Source organism: Cucurbita maxima, unplaced genomic scaffold (assembly GCF_002738345.1).
Source record: "Cucurbita maxima cultivar Rimu unplaced genomic scaffold, Cmax_1.0 Cma_Scf00036, whole genome shotgun sequence".
Taxonomy (NCBI): domain Eukaryota; kingdom Viridiplantae; phylum Streptophyta; class Magnoliopsida; order Cucurbitales; family Cucurbitaceae; genus Cucurbita; species Cucurbita maxima.
This window is the reverse complement of record NW_019272052.1, coordinates 383,747-402,063: the sequence shown is the minus strand read 5'-3', so window position 1 is coordinate 402,063 and position 18,317 is coordinate 383,747. Positions and strand designations below refer to the sequence as shown.

Genomic DNA, 18,317 nt, shown 5'->3' with positions numbered 1-18,317 from the left:
TTACTTTATTAAATTTAATTATTAAGATTTATTAGAAAATAAATTAAAAATCTAAAATAAAAATAAAAATATTAAGCGGGAAAAAAGGAAGAGAGAGGCTAAGGGAAAAGACCTTATAATTATTAAGAATTACAGTTCTCTAGTGGCGAAGATGAGACAAAATACGGCGATTAGATAATATCTACGGCTGATATTTTGCCTCCTCACTGACGTGGCAACAGTTCGTCTTTAAATCAAGACTTTTGGTTATCCCAAAGGGCCCCACTCCCGTCGCATCCGAATGGGAAATTTAAAAAAAATCTCCTCTCTCCCACCTTCTCCATTTCCTCGCGCCATCACTTGTTCACTACAAAGCCCTTGCACTGTCCTCTAGAAACTGCTACAGTTTCATTTGATCTCAGGGTTTTCTCAAGCTTATTCTGATGGAGCACCACGCCGGAAAACGCAGACTCGACGTCCTTGCTGCCCATCTCGCTCCCGCAGGTGATATTTCCACTGGACAAGCCCACGTTCTCCCTGCGGTACTCTTCTGTTCATCTTTTTTCCCCGCGGAACCCTTGTCTTCTTGTGGATTTAGATTGTAGATCCTGTAGTGTTATTATTGCAATTGCCGATGAGCCTTTGATTGATGTTTTTGGATACTTGTTTTTGTCTGAAATGAGATGTGTTTTGTGTTTGATTTTTTGGGGGTGATTAGAATTGCTGTAGCTACGGCAGTTCTGTGATTCGGAGATTCGATAATAAGACGTACTTTGCAAGACAAGGATCTGAGGCTTGTGGTGCTTATATGAGGCAGGCTTCAGCTACAGAGGTGATTGATTCAAGAAACTAAACTCGCTGTAGTAGTGATTTAATACTTCACGTTTCTTTTAGAACATTTTGATTCCTCTTTCTGGATACCTGATTTTGTTCTCTACCTCTGACTTTCTTAAAGATGATATTTCAGGTTCAGGGTAATCAACGATCTAATTCTCAGCCGTTCTTGGATGTCTCCGAAGGTCCAGTGTATTCAAGACCTGCAAAGGATGGAGGGATTCCCAGTATTGGAATAGATCAGCTTATGACTCAGAATTTCAATTTGATTGCATCTGAACCTCCATTGTTTGCAAGAGCATGTTTGGGAATCAATGAACAAAATAACCATGTCATTTCGGAGGCAAAACTGCCATCCTCTGGATCAAAAGGTTGGTTGGTGATTTTCCAATTAGAAATTGGTGAATGAGTGTCACTAGATAAAGCTTACTTGGCTACATGTTGCTGACTTAGAGATTTTACTTCCTCCATTTGTCATATTCTAACACAGGAATTGGTGGTTTGTCTCCGAGGATGGATGTGGCAGAATCAGGTCGAGGTTATGTTTTGACTGTAGAAATTCCAGGAGTAAAGATCAATGACATTAGAGTCGAGGTCGATGACCAAAAGTAAGACAATGCTTTTATGATGATATTCATTTCATATATTTTCTACATTTCTCTTCACAGTAAACTTGGATTTAAATATTCAAGACAAAGATGATGGTGGGGAAATTTGAGCTTAATGATTATTCAGGACCTCCTATTGATTACCAAGTTGAATTGTTAAGTTGGTACAGGTTGCTGGTTAGACCCAAAAGCTTTTAATCTATTAAACTATGATAAGTACATTCTTTTCGATATGTTCTCCAAATATATTTAGTCATGAATTATAGTTTACCATATATATCATATTTGATCTTTTATTATAGGATATTTTCCACGGCTTACCATAGGTATCATATTTGCCCTTTCAGTATAGGCAAATATCTTGTATCCATTTATTGTTCTTTCCATATGTTTTATAATTTATTTGATTTTCTAAATGATTATAGATAGAGAACTTTCACCACCATTTAGGTGTGAGTGGTTTTAGTAAATATTCTCATTCTCGATGTTCTTCCTCACATGTAATGTGAGATCCCATATCGGTTGGAGAGTGGAACGAAGCATTTCTTATAAAGGCGTGGAAACCTCTCCTTAGTAGATGTGTTTTAAAACCTTGAGGGGAAGCCCTTGAAGGGAATGCCCAAAGAGGACAATATTTGTTAGCGGTGGGCTTGGACTGTTGCAAATGGTATTAGAGCCAGACACTGGGCGTTATGCCAACGAGGACGTTGGGCCCCCAATAGGGGTGGATTGTGAGATCTTACATTGGTTGAAGAGGGGAACGAAACATTCTTTATAAGGGTGTGAAAACATCTCCCTAATAGATGCGTTTTAAAACGTTGAGGGGAAGCTCTTGAAGGGAATGCCTAATAATATTTGTGAGCTTGAATCGTTGCATGTATGCTCGAATATTAATAAGAGACCAATGTCTGAGATACTAATATATGAATGGAAATGGGGTGGATTTGGGTCAGAATGGCCGTATCATCTTCAACCTTTACTTTTAGAAGGATCCCTATTCTTGATGAAGTCAAGTGGGTAGGGAATTTGTCATCCTAACGAACGAGAGATGTGTTCAACGCATGGTTTTCTGTATGATATCACATTAAATTTATACCAAATTCAAAAGCTTAAATAAGCTTGAATATGTGTATATAATGGTATTGATCTGACAGTGGAAAGCTGTTGTCTGGCAGGTTGACCATAATCGGCAAACGCTCAAATCAATACTGTGGAGTGGTAGGATATTCAAGCGACTCGATCTCTTCATATCACAAGAGAGAGATATCACAAGGGCCTTACCAGGTTGTGTGGCCACTTCCAATCAACATTAATAAGGACGGAGTCTTAGCTGAGTTCTGGTAAGTAGCAAGATGTCAGTCCTCCGTTCCATTACATCGGAATATCTTTCAACTTCATGTGGCTAATTCTGCACATGCCCCCACAATGCATGGTCTTTCTATTTTCTCTTACCCTTTGCTCGTGGATTTGTATGACAAATAGCCAAACTGCTCATTTTCAAACCCCGTTTTTTGTAGCTCGCTCGTTTGTTAATGGCTCGGTGTTTTTGTCTTCTTTTTTTTGTGGATGCAGGGATGGATTACTACGGATCACTCTACCGAAACTCTGAGAGTTGTTTTCCTCAAAAGTCATACAAATGCATGAGATATATGGTACGCTCGAATAGCTCCCAATCGAAACCATCCAGTATCTTTATATTCGTACATTCCATAGGCGAAATAACCAAAGACAGTTTATATAAGTACGTCTACAATATTCATATGAATGAATGTGGATTGCTGTCGAAATATATATATGTAGATGTATATGTATGTCTGGTTCTGCAATGTTTGGCTGTTGCTAAGATGGACTTGGTATTCAACTTGTGGTTTAAGTTGGGCTATGTTATATTATAACTAAGTTCAGATTTTCTTCTATCCTCTTTTAGGAACCAAATTATAAGTCATGGTAGGTTGAAAATTACGTCGAGAAATATCCTTTATTTCGTTCGTCATTGAAATTGTTTCTCCTCGTCGAGGTTTTTGCTTGCCTTGTGCTCTCATTGTGTAGATGTTTGTTGGTAGAATTTCTTCTTGGTGATTAGGTATTTCATGCTTATATGTTAGGTTGGAGGTTTTGATATTTTTTTTTTGTCTTGGATGATTAGGATTTTTATTAACATATCATAATTTTGAAGTATAATTAATTAATTCAAATTAGATTTGTAATGGATAAAAATGAAATAAAAGTTATTATAATTTAATAAATATAAGATTTATAAATATTAATTATTTACTCCACCTGATTTTTGTAATATAGTATCTATAATTAATTCTTTGATTTTAGTATTATATTATTTACTCCATGTTTAGAACATCAGTCACATGTGAATGTTTTAACCAAATGAATTAATTATTATTATTATTGTTATATTTTTTTAATGTAGGTTGGAATTAGTCCCAACGACCCAAGAGAGCAACAATTATCAAACTTTTCATTCTAACAAATAAAGAGCATTTAGTGTTCATGATGAGTGCGATATAATCAAAACTTTATTACAAGTTATTTTTGTTTTTAATGTTAGGTAATCAATTGATTGGTGCTAAAAATAAATGAAAGATAATTAATTAATGGTAAATTTTACAAATAAGTAAAATAAAATAAACATATCAATATTAGCTATTTTCCACTTTCAGGATGTTTTTTTTTTTCCTTCATCCATGTCACCTATTTTATGTTATATCTGCCACCTATTTTACATTTCATATAAATAATTTTTTTGGTTTATTATTCTTTTAAAAAATAATTATTTTAAAGTTTTTATTTTTCAATATAATCTTTAATAAAAATTTATAAGAAACCCTTAATAAATCAATATATTTTATAAGTAAACATATATAAAATATTCTACCATATAAATAGGGTGGGACGAGTCGTCCCACCCCTTGAGGAGGGGTACAAATAAAATGAACATCTTTAACCATAACTTCTCAATCTACTCCCATCAAATTGAGTAGGTTGCATAATGGAAAAACTCAATCATTCATCTCATAATTATTGGATTCTAAAATTTATACAACTCTGGTTGAAGTGTTTTTTAATTAAAAGATATATTAGAAATTTAGTGATTAAAAAAAATAAAAGAATCTGTAGGAATTGCATATCATAATCATAAACTTCGAAAAAAATTAATTAAAAAAATGAACTTACCATAAAATCCGATAAAGCTCTCCATTTTCGTCCCACTCTTTGGTACATTAATGAGTGAGAACGAATCTCTACAATTTATTTATTTATTTATATAATCCAACAATCTTCTTCTTCTTCCATAGACTCTTCAAAATGGGTAGCTCTGCAACTCTCTGTGTTGCTCTGTTTCTCCTACTGCCTCCTCTTCTTCTTCAACAAGCTCGGGGGAAGCCGCCGCTTGGTGGGTGCGACTTTTTCCAAGGGAAATGGGTGGCCGATGCGTCGTACCCACTTTACGACGCCTCGACTTGTCCTTTCGTTCAGAAGGAATTTGATTGCCTTGGAAATGGCCGTTCCGATAAGCTCTATCTCAGTTACCGTTGGCAGCCCTCCGGCTGCCTCTTGCCCAGGTCCGATTTTCTTTTTAATTTTGTATTGGTTTTATATTTGAATCACTCTGTTTTTTTCTTCAAAATATTCATCCTCCATATTATAATAATAATAATAATAATAATAATAAATTCTTGGTTTATTATTATTATTTTTTTTATTTGTACGTTATAAGTGTGTTACACGAATAGGCCTATGAAATTAATGAAAAGCACTATTCCCAATTATTTCAATTAAAATGTCAGATATTTAACTATATATTTAATTAAAAATATAAAATTTTGTTGATGCAGATTTAACGGTGAAGAGTTCTTGAGGCAATTGAGAGGAAAAAGCATAATGTTTGTGGGAGACTCGTTGAGTTTGAATCAGTGGCAATCGCTTACTTGTATGCTTCATAAGTTTGCTCCATCAGCTAATTATACCCTTACAACAGTTGGAGGATTGTCCAATTTTACCTTTATGGTTCGTAAATATTTCTCTCCCTCCCGATAAATCATTTTAATGTTTAGAGACTAAAATTATAATTTAGTAAAATATTATGATCGGACTATTAAAACATGGTTTGTTCAATCTGTAGGAACACGGCTTGAAAATTATGTTTTTAAGAAAAGTATTTATCGTCGATATTATAGACACGAAAATGGGTCGAGTCCTCAAGCTCAACTCAATAGACAGCCAAAAAATGTGGGAAGGAATCGACGTCTTGATATTCAACTCATGGCATTGGTGGCTGCACGCCGGAAGAAAACAACCGTAAGAAAAACATATTATATCCGTAATTCTGTTCATAATTATTTAGTTTGCTTTATTACATTTAAAAAACTAATAATTATGCGTAGATGGGATTTGATTGAAGATGGGAAAAGCACGTACAAGGATATGAACCGATTGGTGGCATTTGAGAAAGGGCTAAGAACTTGGGCTAAATGGGTCGACAAAAGTGTGGATCCTTCCCGGATTAAGGTCTTCTTCCAAGGCGTTTCTCCGGACCATTCTGAGTACATTATCTATATTAAAAAGTCTTACATTAACTGATTTAGGGAATGATGATATTTATAACTACAAGAGATCATGTCTCATCCTCTTTTTTTATTATTATTTAAAAATTAAAAAAAAACCATAAACATGTTTTGATTTTTCAATAATTGAATGATTGCGTGGGTTGAAACAGTGGGAAATTATGGGGGGAGATCGGAGGGACCTGCGGCGGAAAAACAAGGCTGTTGGACGGCCTCGAGTATTCAGGGGGCCCACATCCGGCGGAGCAGGCGGTGGAGAGAGTGCTGCAAGGGATGTCGAAGCCAGTTTATTTGCTGAATATCACCACACTGTCACAGTTAAGAGTAGACGGGCATCCCTCCGTGTACGGCAGCGGCGGCCACAGAGGCATGGACTGTAGCCACTGGTGTCTCGCCGGAGTTCCTGATACTTGGAACGAATTCTTATACGCAGCTCTCCTTCCAAATAACAAGCACCATTTTTAATATCATTTTTCTTCTTCAAAATTAAAAAAAAAAAAAAATTATGTCATTTACATTAAATAAATTTGAAAAAAAAAAAACAAAAACAATAGTTACCATAAATTTCATAGATTTGGGGCAAAGATCAACTCAGCTATTTTCATAAATAAAGAGAAATTACATTAAAAATCAGCAACGAATTAAATTGGGTATAAATAAAGTCAACTAACTAGGGGTTGTTTATTATTGGGTGGGAACAATAAATATAGCGCGTTGATTTGATTTGACTATCGACGGCTGAGATTGGTCAAAGAGTCAAAGTCAACATTTTGAAAAAGGCGAGTAAAGGGAGTTTTGTTCCAAGTTATGTGCGTGGACAAAAAATGCCAGCTAGCTTCCAACAAAATGTAGTATTGTTTTGGTAAATAAAATAATTGGATGAAATTTTTTTATTTTTATTTTTTTAAATCTTTAAATTTTTGTCTGTCCACATCTTTCTGTGCATTTTTTAATATTTACTTTTTAGAATTTTGACTCATAATTATAAAGTTGGGATTGATGCAACTTATGTCAATTCAAGTATAGGGATCCGAGTAGCTCGTCTATTATTTTAATATTTTTTATATAATCATTTTTATTTAAATTATATCTTGGACTTACCTTTAAACCCATTATCATTTCCTAAATTAGCAGCGAATAAGAGAAAAATATTTACATTTTTCTAATATTTGAAATAAAAATTGGGAATTTAACCTCAAGACTTGAAATGTAAATTTCATATATATGTCAAAGATTCATTATATTATATTATATTATTCATTCTTGCATGGAATAAAATGTCTTTATTTCTAAAACGCGGTTTTGCGTACTGTGATGAATGATGAGCCAGCCGCTTTCATAACCATACCCCACCTGCGCCCACTCCCTAGGAGACGACATGTCGTTTTACTCCACTTTTAAGTAATTACAACGACAGAAGATAAATTCTTGGATGCATTTCTTTAAAATAAGAAGAAAATCAATTATTGATAATTAATTTAATTTAAAATAAATCGTTAGGCATCTGCGTTTTACGTTAATTGTAAGTACAAAACGACAGCTAGTCGATTTTCTCCTGTCAATGCTAAAGCTGATATCCTCTCAATTACTCTTCTGTACACTTCCCAACAAGGCTGTACAGTAGGAAAGTGGAGATCCTTCGTGGCATTCCACGTAATTATTTAAATTATAGATTTCATTTTTATGAAAATATTACAGAAAATAGACCATTTATCTAAAATAATATCTAATAATTTATTTTTAAAATAATTAAATACTTTTCTTCAAATATCTAGGACTAATAATGATATTTTTAACATAGATCTTAACCTTCGATAATTATAATATTAAATATAGTCTAAGTTATTATTATTATTATTATTATTATTAATATTTGGTCGTATTTAGATGTATGGAGGGTTTCCAATATTTTGTCATTATTTATTAGGGAGAGTATTTTACTATAATTTGGCATCCACTTCAAAGGTCCTACTGCTAGCAGTGCTTTTTTTAATATATATCTATATATATATATATATATATCTTATCCCTCTTTCTCTGTTAGTCCCTTTTATAGTCTTTCTGCAAGCTCTGAGACTGGGAACTTAGAGGTTTGAAGAGAGTTTCGAAGTGTGCGTCCATGGCGGCTAAATCTGTATCTCAAAATCACATAAGAGGCATACTTCTTATGCTCTGTTCTGTTCTTCTGCTGCAGTTTTCTACCTTCGGATTGGCAGCCACTCCCAAGCTTCATCGAGAAGAAGGTATAGGAACCTTTCCGGTTTTTGTTTTCTTTTTACCCAAACCTCGAGTCGATCATTTTCTTCTCTGAAATTCGTTCAGATTTGATTGATTTTGTGGCGAATCGAACTGAAATTTCTGGTGAATTGATGAACTGTTGCAGTGAAAGCGTTGAAACAGATCGAGAAGAAGATGGGGAAAAACGACTGGAATTTTAGCCTAGATCCTTGCAGTGGAGAAGGAAATTGGCGCGTTGTTAATGGAAGAAAAGGCTTCGAAAGCTCCGTCACATGTGATTGCTCTTTCAACCACAACTCCTCTTGCCGTATCGTCGCCATGTACGTTCCCATCCTCTTCTTCTTCCTCGCGCGCCCTCTCTCTCTCTCTTCTCTTTTCTCCCTCATTAATATATTTTTATTAAAATACTAAAAAAAAGTATTTAAATTATAAATTATAAATACTTACTTTTAATTTTATTTTTTATTTTTATTGAATTTTAAAATTATTTGATAAATAGATAATAAAGTCACCGTCCCAAAGGCTAGTAATTAGTCTCACGATTTTAAAACGTGTCTAGTAAGGAGATGTTTATACACTATTTCGTTACTCTTTTCAATCAATAATGTGACGATTGCGAGGGGAATGAAATTTTTCTTATACGGTCGTAGAAACATCTACTTAGTATCGTGTTTTAAAACTGTAAGGCTGATGACGATATGTTACGGATAAAGACGAAATTATTTGCATGCCGTGGCTTAAAGATGTTATAATAAATAATTAAAACTCAAAAAAGTAGGACTAAGAACTAAAATTAATAAGATTCTATTTTTTACTTTATTAATAATGGTAGGTATATTTAAATTGGTGCTCAATAATGAGTATTGACCTTCTGCCGACCACTGTTTTGTTGTGAAAAAATTAACAAAAAAAAAAAAAAGGTTAGAGCACGTGAGTCGGTGATTTTTATTATTTTAGCTATAATGCTACATTACAAAGTACAACTACCAAGTTCTCGGTTAAAGCACGTGACATAATACAATTATCTTTATTTTTAGTATAATAATACTATTACATATATTGTTGTGAACTAGTGGGCCCACTTTACAAACCAAAGATTTAGGCTCGGCCTGGCCCATGTTGATTTTGGGCTTATTAAGACAATGGCCCGTGGTTGAGAGTAGTAATCTATAGCAACCATTGGGCCCATGAGTTTTCTTTTCTTAAAATATTTATTATGATTTTTCGCGGCTGAAAACGACGGGACTAAATTTCCCGGGAAAAGTTCGTTGCTGTAAGACTGCAATAGGAAAGAAGTGATCAGCCATTTGAACCGTTTGGCTTAATGATTGGGAAGTGTGAACGGACTTCCAAGCCACCGCCGCAACCCTTGCGCATTAGCTCGCGAGATCGAGAAGAAACTAATATTCGAATGTGAATCAATGGATTTTTTGATGGACGTACAAAGGTTGAAGTGTTAAGGAGATTATCCACGCTCCACATGGAGCGTTGTAATGGTGGAGCATCTCGGTTGCCCCTGTTGATATGAATACCGTCGGAGGTTCATTGAGATACTGCTTTCTGTTTGTTAAAACCAATTTCGCTGTTTACGATTATCGAGTTTTGGACTGGATCCTTAACAAATAAGTTTGTGATTCTTGGACTTCTGTATCATTGTTTGGTTATACTGTAGCCACTCTTCATCTTGTTGTATTGTGCAGTTTAATTTCGATGTTTATACTGTTCTTTTTCCGTTTTAGCTTTGTGGATAATCGTAGTCTTTCCACTGGAATATATTCTACTACCTTCGATGTTTGTTGATGCTGAGATTTCCTTGCTAAATGTTAATGTCTGCATTTTCTCCTGGAACCGATGATTTTTTCTCTTTTCCCCCTCCCCTCTCTCTTCTATTTGATATTAAATATGCATCATGATCTGATCGCAACGTCGTTATGTTAGTGCTCTCTGTAGACTCTTCTGTCAGTTTCTTGAATTTCTTTTTCCTTTGTATTTGCAGATTTACAATCTAATTTGGTTTTGTCATTTCTCCAGAGCTCTGAAGTCCCAGAATCTATCTGGCGTTGTGCCACCAGAATTTTCCAAGCTTCGCTTCCTCAAACAGCTGTAAGTAAAAGTGTGTAAGTAGTATTCTGATACGTCAAAGGACCTAAGGATTTCTTAAACTTGGGTTGAAAGCCTCCTAATTCCACGCTTGGTTCACTGTTATCAGAGACCTCAGTCGAAACTGTCTCACGGGTTCTATTCCGTCACAATGGGCTACCATGCGGTTGGAAGACCTGTAAGCGTCTTCGTTACTTCTTTCTGTCAGTTCTTGAAGATTCTCTGAACTTAAACTGCAGTTTCATTTTATGCCTTCTTTAACTGAACATGCAGTTCTTTCATGGGAAACAAATTGTCCGGCCCATTCCCGAAAGTTCTTACGAATATCACCACTCTCAGAAATCTGTATGTCGTATCTTTAGTTTTTAGATTTATTTGTAAGTGTACACGAGATTAGTATTTGGAAAATCATTTATGGTGCTTTATCTAATTGTGTTTGCCTATCCTAAAATGTGACAGGAGCATTGAAGGAAATCAATTTTCCGGCCAAATTCCACCAGGGATCGGAAAACTAGTCAATTTGGAAAAGCTGTAAGTCTACTGGACGTACATATTTACCGCGTAAGTGGCACCATCATCAAATTTTTAACTCTCTCTTAAATTCGTGATGCTCTTTCTTCAGTGTTCTGGCATCAAATGGCTTCACCGGAGAATTGCCAAAAGCACTAGCAAAGTTGTCGAACTTAACTGATATGTACGCGACCAATTTCTATTGTTTTTCTTCTTGAAAAATAGATTTTTCCTCTGAATGACAGATATCAATGTTCTTTTTTAGCATCTCGAGTTATCCATTACAATATTAATTGAATATGTACTATACAGTCATATGCTTCAACATGTTTCTGGTATCAGCTTGATCATCCTTCACATAAGATCTTAATCTTCTTTAATGCAATACCATATTTAAATGTTTCCACTCAACTTCTCAGCATTTTTTGGCGTTCTGATCTATAGATTAGTGAAGTAATGTCGTTGGTTCGAGCTTTATTTTTATATTCCATTTCTTCAGCTAAACTTTGTTTTTCTTATACTATCAAGGAGGATTAGTGACAACAATTTTTCTGGAAAGATACCTGAGTTCATTAGTAATTGGACACAGATTGAAAAACTGTAAGCTCCATTCTTATGGCTTTTAACTGCTTCATCTGATATATAATATTTATAATTGACGATCAGGTAAATTTTCCACCTTGCAGGCATATTCAAGGCTGCTCCCTCGAGGGGCCCATACCCTCAAGTATCTCCACGATGACAAGTTTAACTGATCTGTATGCAATTTTGATACTATAATCCGCTTAGTATGTTGAGTTCCACTAGTAATTCTAATTTCTAAGTTCTTCAAAAATTTCAGGAGAATATCTGACTTAAAAGGTGGAAGGTCTCTTTTTCCACCGTTGAGCAAAATGGAATCCATGAGGACGCTGTTAGTTGAATTCTTTGCTTTTATTCTTCTACCACTCTCTAACTTAATTGTTCAGGGACATGACTTTGATGCTGGGATGCAGGATACTTAGGAAGTGCTTCATTGTCGGAGAAATCCCTAAATACATCGGGGACATGAGAAGATTGAAAAACTTGTAAGTAGTAAGAATGGATTTGCTTTAATGATGATTAGAAACTCATGAGAATACCTCATTTCTTCTTGCAATAACTTGAACTCGCCAAGAAATGTCAGTTATTTTAGTAAATCTTAATATTACTTTAATTTCAATCTTTCGTGTTAAACTATTGGGTAATATTCCGATTTCAGAATTAACTATGTATAGTAAATATGCTTGCAGCCTTGGAAATATAAGTGCTTGGGCATATTTTAATTTGCTATTTTCATTTCATCAACCACTTGGTATTAGTTCCAATTCTATGTTGGTTTAGTTCTTGTTTCTAAGAAGTTGATTGGTTGCTTTGTTTATATGCAGAGACCTCAGCTACAATGACTTGACTGGCGAAGTTCCTGCATCGTTGGAACGACTGGAAAAAATAGATTACATGTAAGTGGACTCATCCCCGCCCCCCACCCCCCCCCAAAAATAATAATAATAATAATGATGATAAAATAAATAACAATAATAACAATAAAACACAGAAACTTGACATGGACAAAAAAAAAAAAAAAAAAAACAGCCTAGAGGTAAGGAGAGAAGACGTTCCTTGACTGAAAGGACAAATAAACAAAAGACCAATTTGATGCCGTAAAAGAATTAAATAGGGAAAAGAAGAAAAAAAAACCTCTGTTTTGGGAAAATATGGTTGCTTCTTTCTGGTCATATAGTATAAGAGAGTTCTAGAAGTATTTGCCCATAAGAGTCTCACTTTATAACTCGTGTGTTTTCTACCTCCCTGTATCTGCTTGGAAAAAGAAATTTATGTTAGGAATCACAACTTTTCACAATGGTATAATATTGTTCACTTTGATCATAAGCTATCATGGCTTTGTTTTTGGGCTTCTCCAAAAGGCCTCATATCAATGAAAATAGTATTCCTCACTTATAAACCCATGATCATTCCATAAATTAGCCAACGTGGAACTCCCTCCCAACAATCCTCAACAATTTCTAGACTTCTTTCCCTATTATTAAGCTGCCTCGGAAGCAATTAAAATCACATTTTTAATCTATCTTCATTCAACATGAGTGCACTTATCAGTTATTATTTATTTATATATTTTTTAAATTATGTATCGTAGTTTTAATATCTATAGTATTTTTTAAGATATTTGACAGGAAACAAGCTCAATGGAATTATTCCTGGTTGGGTCTTAGGAAGCAACAAGAATGTGTATGCCTTTTCCTTCGGAATCATTTTTCGTAGTTAATCTTCACTTAAATGCCTGCTGTGAAAACATATGATGTACATTACCTTGGCTAACCGGTTCCATTTTCTTATCTTATGCAGGGATCTTTCTAACAACAACTTCACTTGGGAAAACTCAAGCCCAGCTGAGTGTCCTCGTGGGAGTGTGTGAGTGTTGTGAATTTATCGTTTACTTTCTATGTTCAGAGCATTATCTTGCATAGTAACTAAAAGAAAATAATTCTTATTCTCACAGAAATTTAGTAGAGACTTACTCACCGTCTGCAGAAAAATTGTAAGGATTCTGTGCCAGTAAGAAAATTTATTGACTGCTAATCTATTCGTTAGAAGTCTCTCTAGATACCAGTCTTCTTATCTTTAAAATGACGAGCTCAGTTTTCTTGCATGCTCACAGAACTAGAATCCATCCCTGCCTAAAAAGGAACTTCCCATGTTCTGCATCAAAGGAAGAGCGTGAGTGTATAACTCTGGCCTTGAATTTGGCAATTCAAGTAAACAAATTTTCTTTTCATAAAGAATACAACCTGTTGAAATATATAAATAAGAGATAATATCAATTCTGAAACTGAGGCTCAAAGCCTTTGTTTTATTGGTAGTCCCTTCTTTTATTTCAATTACGTAAATTCTATTGTTTTCACACTGTTTTAAATTGTCAAAACTTCAGAGCACTACTCCTTGCGCATTAACTGTGGCGGTAAAGAAGCATTTGTAAGGGGTGAAAGGTATGAAGCGGATAGAGAAGGTGCTTCAATGTTTTATACTGGTCACAATTGGGCTTTTAGCAGCACGGGAAACTTTATGGACAATGATGTTGATGCTGATAACTACATCGAAACAAATACATCCGCTCTTTCAAATGTCTCTGTGACCAATTCAGAACTGTACACAAAAGCGAGGAATTCTCCTCAATCTCTTACATACTATGGGCTATGTCTCATAAATGGGAATTATAGTGTTAAACTCCACTTTGCAGAGATTGTATTTATAAATGACAGTTCATTCAACAGCCTTGGGAGGCGAATATTTGATGTATACATTCAGGTATTGATGAAAGAAAATGTATGACTGGAAAAGAACGCCACTTCATCGTATTGTTGGATACTGAAAACCCTGTCATTTGTTCAACTGCAGGAAAAGCTGGTCCTAAAAGATTTTGATATAGAACATGAAGCAGGGGGTACAGGTAAGCCCATTATAAAAGAATTTACCGCAGTTGTCACAAGTCAGACATTGAAGATCCATTTCTACTGGGCTGGAAGAGGAACAACAGGAATCCCACTTAGAGGAAATTATGGTCCTCTGATATCAGCTATTTCTGTAGATCCCAGTAAGTTTTCCAAGTCATGAAACAAAGAATGGAATGATTACCTGTTACCTTTTGTTTCTAGATGAATGTAAAAGTTATCAACGTCCGTTTGCTTAAATGTTTCTTCTTTTCCTTTTTCTACAAGCATTTAAATTTGTGAGGTTCATATATTGAGTAGCACAATACACGCAAACCTTGAGCCTGTTAGTAACAGTGGCAATGAGTAAAAAAGTTGACATAACTTTTAAGATTGCAACTTCTTCAGTTTGTGCTATTTTGATAGAGATTATAATATTTGTAGAAGGGTTGGCATGATTTTTATAGGTTCCACTGGGATTAATTCAGTTGGTTGCTTTCTATTGCCTACCATCACCCTTGACGATAATATCTTATTTTTTACTTGCAGAAAATGTGAAGTGTATATATATGTATATTTTTTTTTAAAACATCTATCTTACCTCATGGGTTTGGGTGGCACCCTTGTTCTTCTGCATGGAGTCCAAATATTTGTACTTTTCTTGACTAATACAATTTTATTTAATCATAATAAATTGGATGATTACAAAAACCTGAAGTGGGAGGTTCTAAGACTGGTCTGGAATCTGGGAAGGCTATTTGGAGTGAATCTATATGCTTTATCATCTAGTTCACGATATATTTCAATGCTTGGCGGGCAGAAACTGTAGAATATAAAATTATTTTTAAATATATTCTTGATTTCTGATAAGGAAAATTTCTCTCTTCACAGATTTTACACCTCCTAAGAACCATGTGAAGAAGCATCACACCATCATAATTATTGGGACAGCAGCAGCAGCTTTTGTTCTCCTTCTGCTGCTATGTATTATGAGGAGGAACGGATGGCTGGGAGGCAAGGCATCCGTATATAAAGGTATAATCTTTCATTTAACGTAACATATGCATTATCTCTATTGAAAATTGAAGCTGCATATAGTATTCATGAACTTAAACTGTTTCTAGATCTCATCAGAGCTAAAGATATTTGTAGCCTGACTATTTGTTTTTTTTTTCCCTTTCCTTATATATTCATTGGAATATGCGAAGATTAGGAAAAGAGGCCTTATTTATATAAAAACAGAAAACATAATCTTAACTAGAATTCTCAGTTTTCTGTCCAAAAGAGGGAGAGATCATGATCTAAGCTACTGAAATGGTCTACGCATCTCCTTATCTACTTCTTTGGAACATTTAATACTTCGTGGCTAGTCATGTAAAATTTTATTGTACTTATTTTGTGGTGCTAAAACTTTTGAATCGTTGAGTATTTGTCTCCTCCCTTTAAATATCTATCTCTTTACTAGTTTGCTGTTGAATTCTGAGTTCGGTGCCTATTTGAATAAATAAACAAAAAAATGGTGATGTCAACTTCTATATGTTGAACTTTTGATTTCATTCATCCAATGGAGTTAATATCATCACCTAAAATACATCCTCAAGTTTGGGTTTGACATGTGATTTTGTGTACCATGTTTCAAGGAAATGTCCTTTTCAACATGTTTTTCTTGTTAACTGCTGTGCATTGCCACTTTTCTCTGACACCTGAAGTCTAATTCATGCAGAGCTTAGAGGTATAGATCTGCAAACAGGATTATTTACTATAAGACAGATTAAAGCAGCCACTAAAAATTTTGATGCTGCAAACAAAGTTGGGGAAGGTGGTTTTGGTGCAGTTTACAAGGTAAATGATGCCTTCACTAATAGATCTCGATTGTCTAAATCATATGCTTTTAATGATAGTCCTTGACAAAAAGCCCTTATCATATCAAAAGCTACTACTTGAGGTGAAGTTCATTAAGACTTTTACCTCTGCATAGTCTCTAGGCTTCTTAACTTTGTTTATTAGATTTTATTCAAGTATATGATGTTCTAATTCCAATTTTCATAAACTATTAAGACCATGGGTACGGACATTTATTCCTTTAGGTTTTTAAAGCATACGTTGATTCTGCAATAAAACTATGGCACTAACTGCTCGAGGAAGTGATGCTTAGAATACAACATTTAATGGGGGTGTTGGGACTCTTCATTTTGATACAGGGTCTCTTGTCAGATGGTACTATAATTGCAGTCAAACAGCTGTCGTCGAAATCAAAGCAAGGAAATCGAGAATTTGTTAATGAAATAGGCATGATATCTGCACTGCAACACCCAAATCTTGTCAAGCTTTATGGATGCTGTGTTGATGGGAACCAACTAATGTTGATTTATGAGTACATGGAAAATAATTGCTTATCACGTGCCCTTTTCAGTGAGTAGAATTTGCACTTCTCTGCAACTCTGAAGTCTGTCGATTCCAAAGAAGTTTGATTAGTGTCAAAAAACTTAATTTTTTATATTATGTGTATACAGAAAATGACCCAAAATCTAAATTGAGATTGGACTGGCCCACTAGGCAGAAAATTTGTCTGGGGATAGCTAGAGGTTTGGCCTATCTGCACGAGGAGTCGAGATTAAAAATCGTACATAGGGATATCAAGACAAGTAATGTGTTGCTTGATAAGGATTTCAACGCTAAAATTTCTGATTTTGGTTTGGCTAAGCTTCATGAAGATGACAATACCCATATCAGCACCAGAATTGCCGGAACCATGTAAGTCAAGTGAAATTCTTCTATGGTCTAAAATAATATATGGTCTAACATGGTGGCGAACTTGAGTATGGAACCAACTGGTGATTGTTTTTTAGAAGTGAAGCATAACCAAAATTAAAATTTTATTCTTTCCTCTTCGTCTCTTTACGCCTCATCACTGTAAAACATTGTTGTGGAGATTTGATTTATAGACATTGTAGTTTAATTTTGGTGCTGAGTACCTAGGTTTCTGGAATCATTCTTTTGCAGTGGTTATATGGCACCTGAATACGCCATGCGTGGGTGCTTGACCAGCAAAGCTGATGTTTATAGCTTTGGAGTTGTCGCCTTGGAAATTGTCAGTGGCAAAAGCAATACGAACTACAGGCCTAAAGAGGAATTTGTTTACCTTCTTGATTGGGTAAAAACAACCTTGATATAAATTAAATTAGGCTTCGAGTGCATGTTTAAAATATACATATTCCGTGCTGTGTCGTTTATCGTTCTAAAATATCAGTCATCATTTACTGGTCACGGGTCATGGAAGTCAGTCATTTAAGTATTTTACAGGCATCTGTTCTGCAAGAAAAAGGAAGCCTATTGGAGTTGGTGGACCCAGCCTTAGGCTCAGATTATTCATCAGAAGAAGCAATGGTGATGCTGAATGTGGCTCTCCTCTGCACCAATGCGTCCCCAACTCTACGGCCTCTAATGTCCCAAGTGGTGAGCATGCTCGAAGGTCGAACTCCAGTGCAGGCTCTTCTTTCTGACCCAGGATTTTCAGCTATTAACTCCAAATTGAAGGCTCTCAGAAATCACTTTTGGCAACAATTGAGCCCCACACGTAGTTTATCATTGGACGACTTCCCCAGTGATTCCTTGAGTTCGAATGTGGAGCGGGAGGCAGAAGAGAATCGCAATCTTGTAAGAACCCCATCCCGTTAAAACTGAGACGTGACTGGAAGAAAGGAAAGGGGCGTGAATATATAGTTTGTAAAACCACAATATTCAAGTAGTTGTGGCAAAATCAACGTAAAGAAAGTCTGTGCTGCTGAATGTGTAAGGCGAAGTTTTACAGCATTCGTTTTGAATCCCGCAGGCCACAGCTTTGCGTGGCTCTTTGTTTCTAGGAAGATTGTAAATTTCTTCTTTCATGGACAAGGACAATAGAATAATCAAATAGAGGGCTCATTATAATGTGATTAAATATGGATCCAACTTTCAGAATTTGAACTATCATTTTAATTTTGTTTCTGGGAAGATTGTAACTT

At 35.1% G+C, this 18,317-nt stretch overlaps 3 protein-coding genes and 1 long non-coding RNA gene across 7 annotated transcripts; 3 read left to right on the top strand and 1 right to left on the bottom strand.

The window, feature by feature from the left end:
* Window positions 1–315: 315 nt before the first annotated feature.
* Window positions 316–3,337, top strand: LOC111468373. Of its 2 annotated transcripts, none has more exons than XM_023113559.1 (6): window positions 316–521; window positions 698–811; window positions 947–1,184; window positions 1,304–1,421; window positions 2,597–2,761; window positions 2,994–3,337. In XM_023113559.1, exons 1-6 carry the CDS (start codon window positions 423–425, stop codon window positions 3,028–3,030), a joined length of 771 nt encoding a protein of 256 aa, XP_022969327.1. In that variant the 5' UTR covers window positions 316–422; the 3' UTR covers window positions 3,031–3,337. The 2 variants fall into 2 exon arrangements, with proteins under 2 accessions (XP_022969327.1, XP_022969326.1); XM_023113558.1 differs by having other exon boundaries at window positions 935–1,184.
* LOC111468374 lies at window positions 1,812–11,038 on the bottom strand. The gene is made up of 3 exons (XR_002714745.1): window positions 11,028–11,038; window positions 10,339–10,340; window positions 1,812–1,901 (listed from the first exon to the last, which is right to left on the bottom strand). It is a non-coding gene; the product is annotated as an uncharacterized LOC111468374 (long non-coding RNA).
* LOC111468372 (protein trichome birefringence-like 43) lies at window positions 4,720–6,504 on the top strand. The gene is made up of 5 exons (XM_023113557.1): window positions 4,720–4,999; window positions 5,273–5,444; window positions 5,560–5,735; window positions 5,822–5,980; window positions 6,154–6,504. Exons 1-5 carry the CDS (start codon window positions 4,743–4,745, stop codon window positions 6,464–6,466), a joined length of 1,077 nt encoding a protein of 358 aa, XP_022969325.1. The 5' UTR covers window positions 4,720–4,742; the 3' UTR covers window positions 6,467–6,504.
* Window positions 8,023–18,253, top strand: LOC111468371 (probable LRR receptor-like serine/threonine-protein kinase At1g07650). 3 transcript variants are annotated; one of them, XM_023113554.1, is made up of 25 exons: window positions 8,023–8,244; window positions 8,385–8,559; window positions 10,271–10,342; window positions 10,449–10,517; window positions 10,613–10,684; window positions 10,799–10,870; window positions 10,962–11,033; window positions 11,378–11,449; window positions 11,536–11,607; window positions 11,691–11,762; window positions 11,845–11,916; window positions 12,256–12,327; window positions 13,049–13,114; window positions 13,232–13,297; window positions 13,386–13,424; window positions 13,545–13,603; window positions 13,815–14,191; window positions 14,282–14,477; window positions 15,205–15,348; window positions 16,037–16,155; window positions 16,515–16,725; window positions 16,827–17,067; window positions 17,317–17,467; window positions 17,617–17,992; window positions 18,028–18,253. In XM_023113554.1, the coding sequence occupies exons 1-24, from the start codon at window positions 8,121–8,123 to the stop codon at window positions 17,989–17,991; spliced, it is 3,060 nt and encodes a 1,019-aa protein (XP_022969322.1). In that variant the 5' UTR covers window positions 8,023–8,120; the 3' UTR covers window position 17,992; window positions 18,028–18,253. The 3 variants fall into 3 exon arrangements, with proteins under 3 accessions (XP_022969322.1, XP_022969321.1, XP_022969323.1); XM_023113553.1 differs by having other exon boundaries at window positions 17,617–18,253; XM_023113555.1 differs by lacking the exons at window positions 8,023–8,244; window positions 8,385–8,559 and adding an exon at window positions 9,038–9,779 and having other exon boundaries at window positions 17,617–18,253.
* The last annotated feature ends 64 nt before the right edge of the window (window positions 18,254–18,317 follow it).

What these genes read in the sequence shown, in the direction of transcription:
- LOC111468373 (XM_023113558.1), top strand. Translation starts at nt 423, where the DNA reads ATGGAGCACCACGCCGGAAAACGCAGACTCGACGTCCTTGCTGCCCAT. An exon ending in GGCAGGCTTCAGCTACAGAG is followed by an intron (nt 812 to 934) that starts GTGATTGATTCA and finishes ACTTTCTTAAAG; the next exon opens with ATGATATTTCAGGTTCAGGG. An exon ending in GCCATCCTCTGGATCAAAAG is followed by an intron (nt 1,185 to 1,303) that starts GTTGGTTGGTGA and finishes ATTCTAACACAG; the next exon opens with GAATTGGTGGTTTGTCTCCG.
- LOC111468372 (XM_023113557.1), top strand. Translation starts at nt 4,743, where the DNA reads ATGGGTAGCTCTGCAACTCTCTGTGTTGCTCTGTTTCTCCTACTGCCT. An exon ending in TGTCCAATTTTACCTTTATG is followed by an intron (nt 5,445 to 5,559) that starts GTTCGTAAATAT and finishes TTCAATCTGTAG; the next exon opens with GAACACGGCTTGAAAATTAT. An exon ending in GTTTCTCCGGACCATTCTGA is followed by an intron (nt 5,981 to 6,153) that starts GTACATTATCTA and finishes GGGTTGAAACAG; the next exon opens with TGGGAAATTATGGGGGGAGA.
- LOC111468371 (XM_023113554.1), top strand. Translation starts at nt 8,121, where the DNA reads ATGGCGGCTAAATCTGTATCTCAAAATCACATAAGAGGCATACTTCTT. An exon ending in ATCACCACTCTCAGAAATCT is followed by an intron (nt 10,685 to 10,798) that starts GTATGTCGTATC and finishes AAAATGTGACAG; the next exon opens with GAGCATTGAAGGAAATCAAT. An exon ending in ATGAGAAGATTGAAAAACTT is followed by an intron (nt 11,917 to 12,255) that starts GTAAGTAGTAAG and finishes GTTTATATGCAG; the next exon opens with AGACCTCAGCTACAATGACT.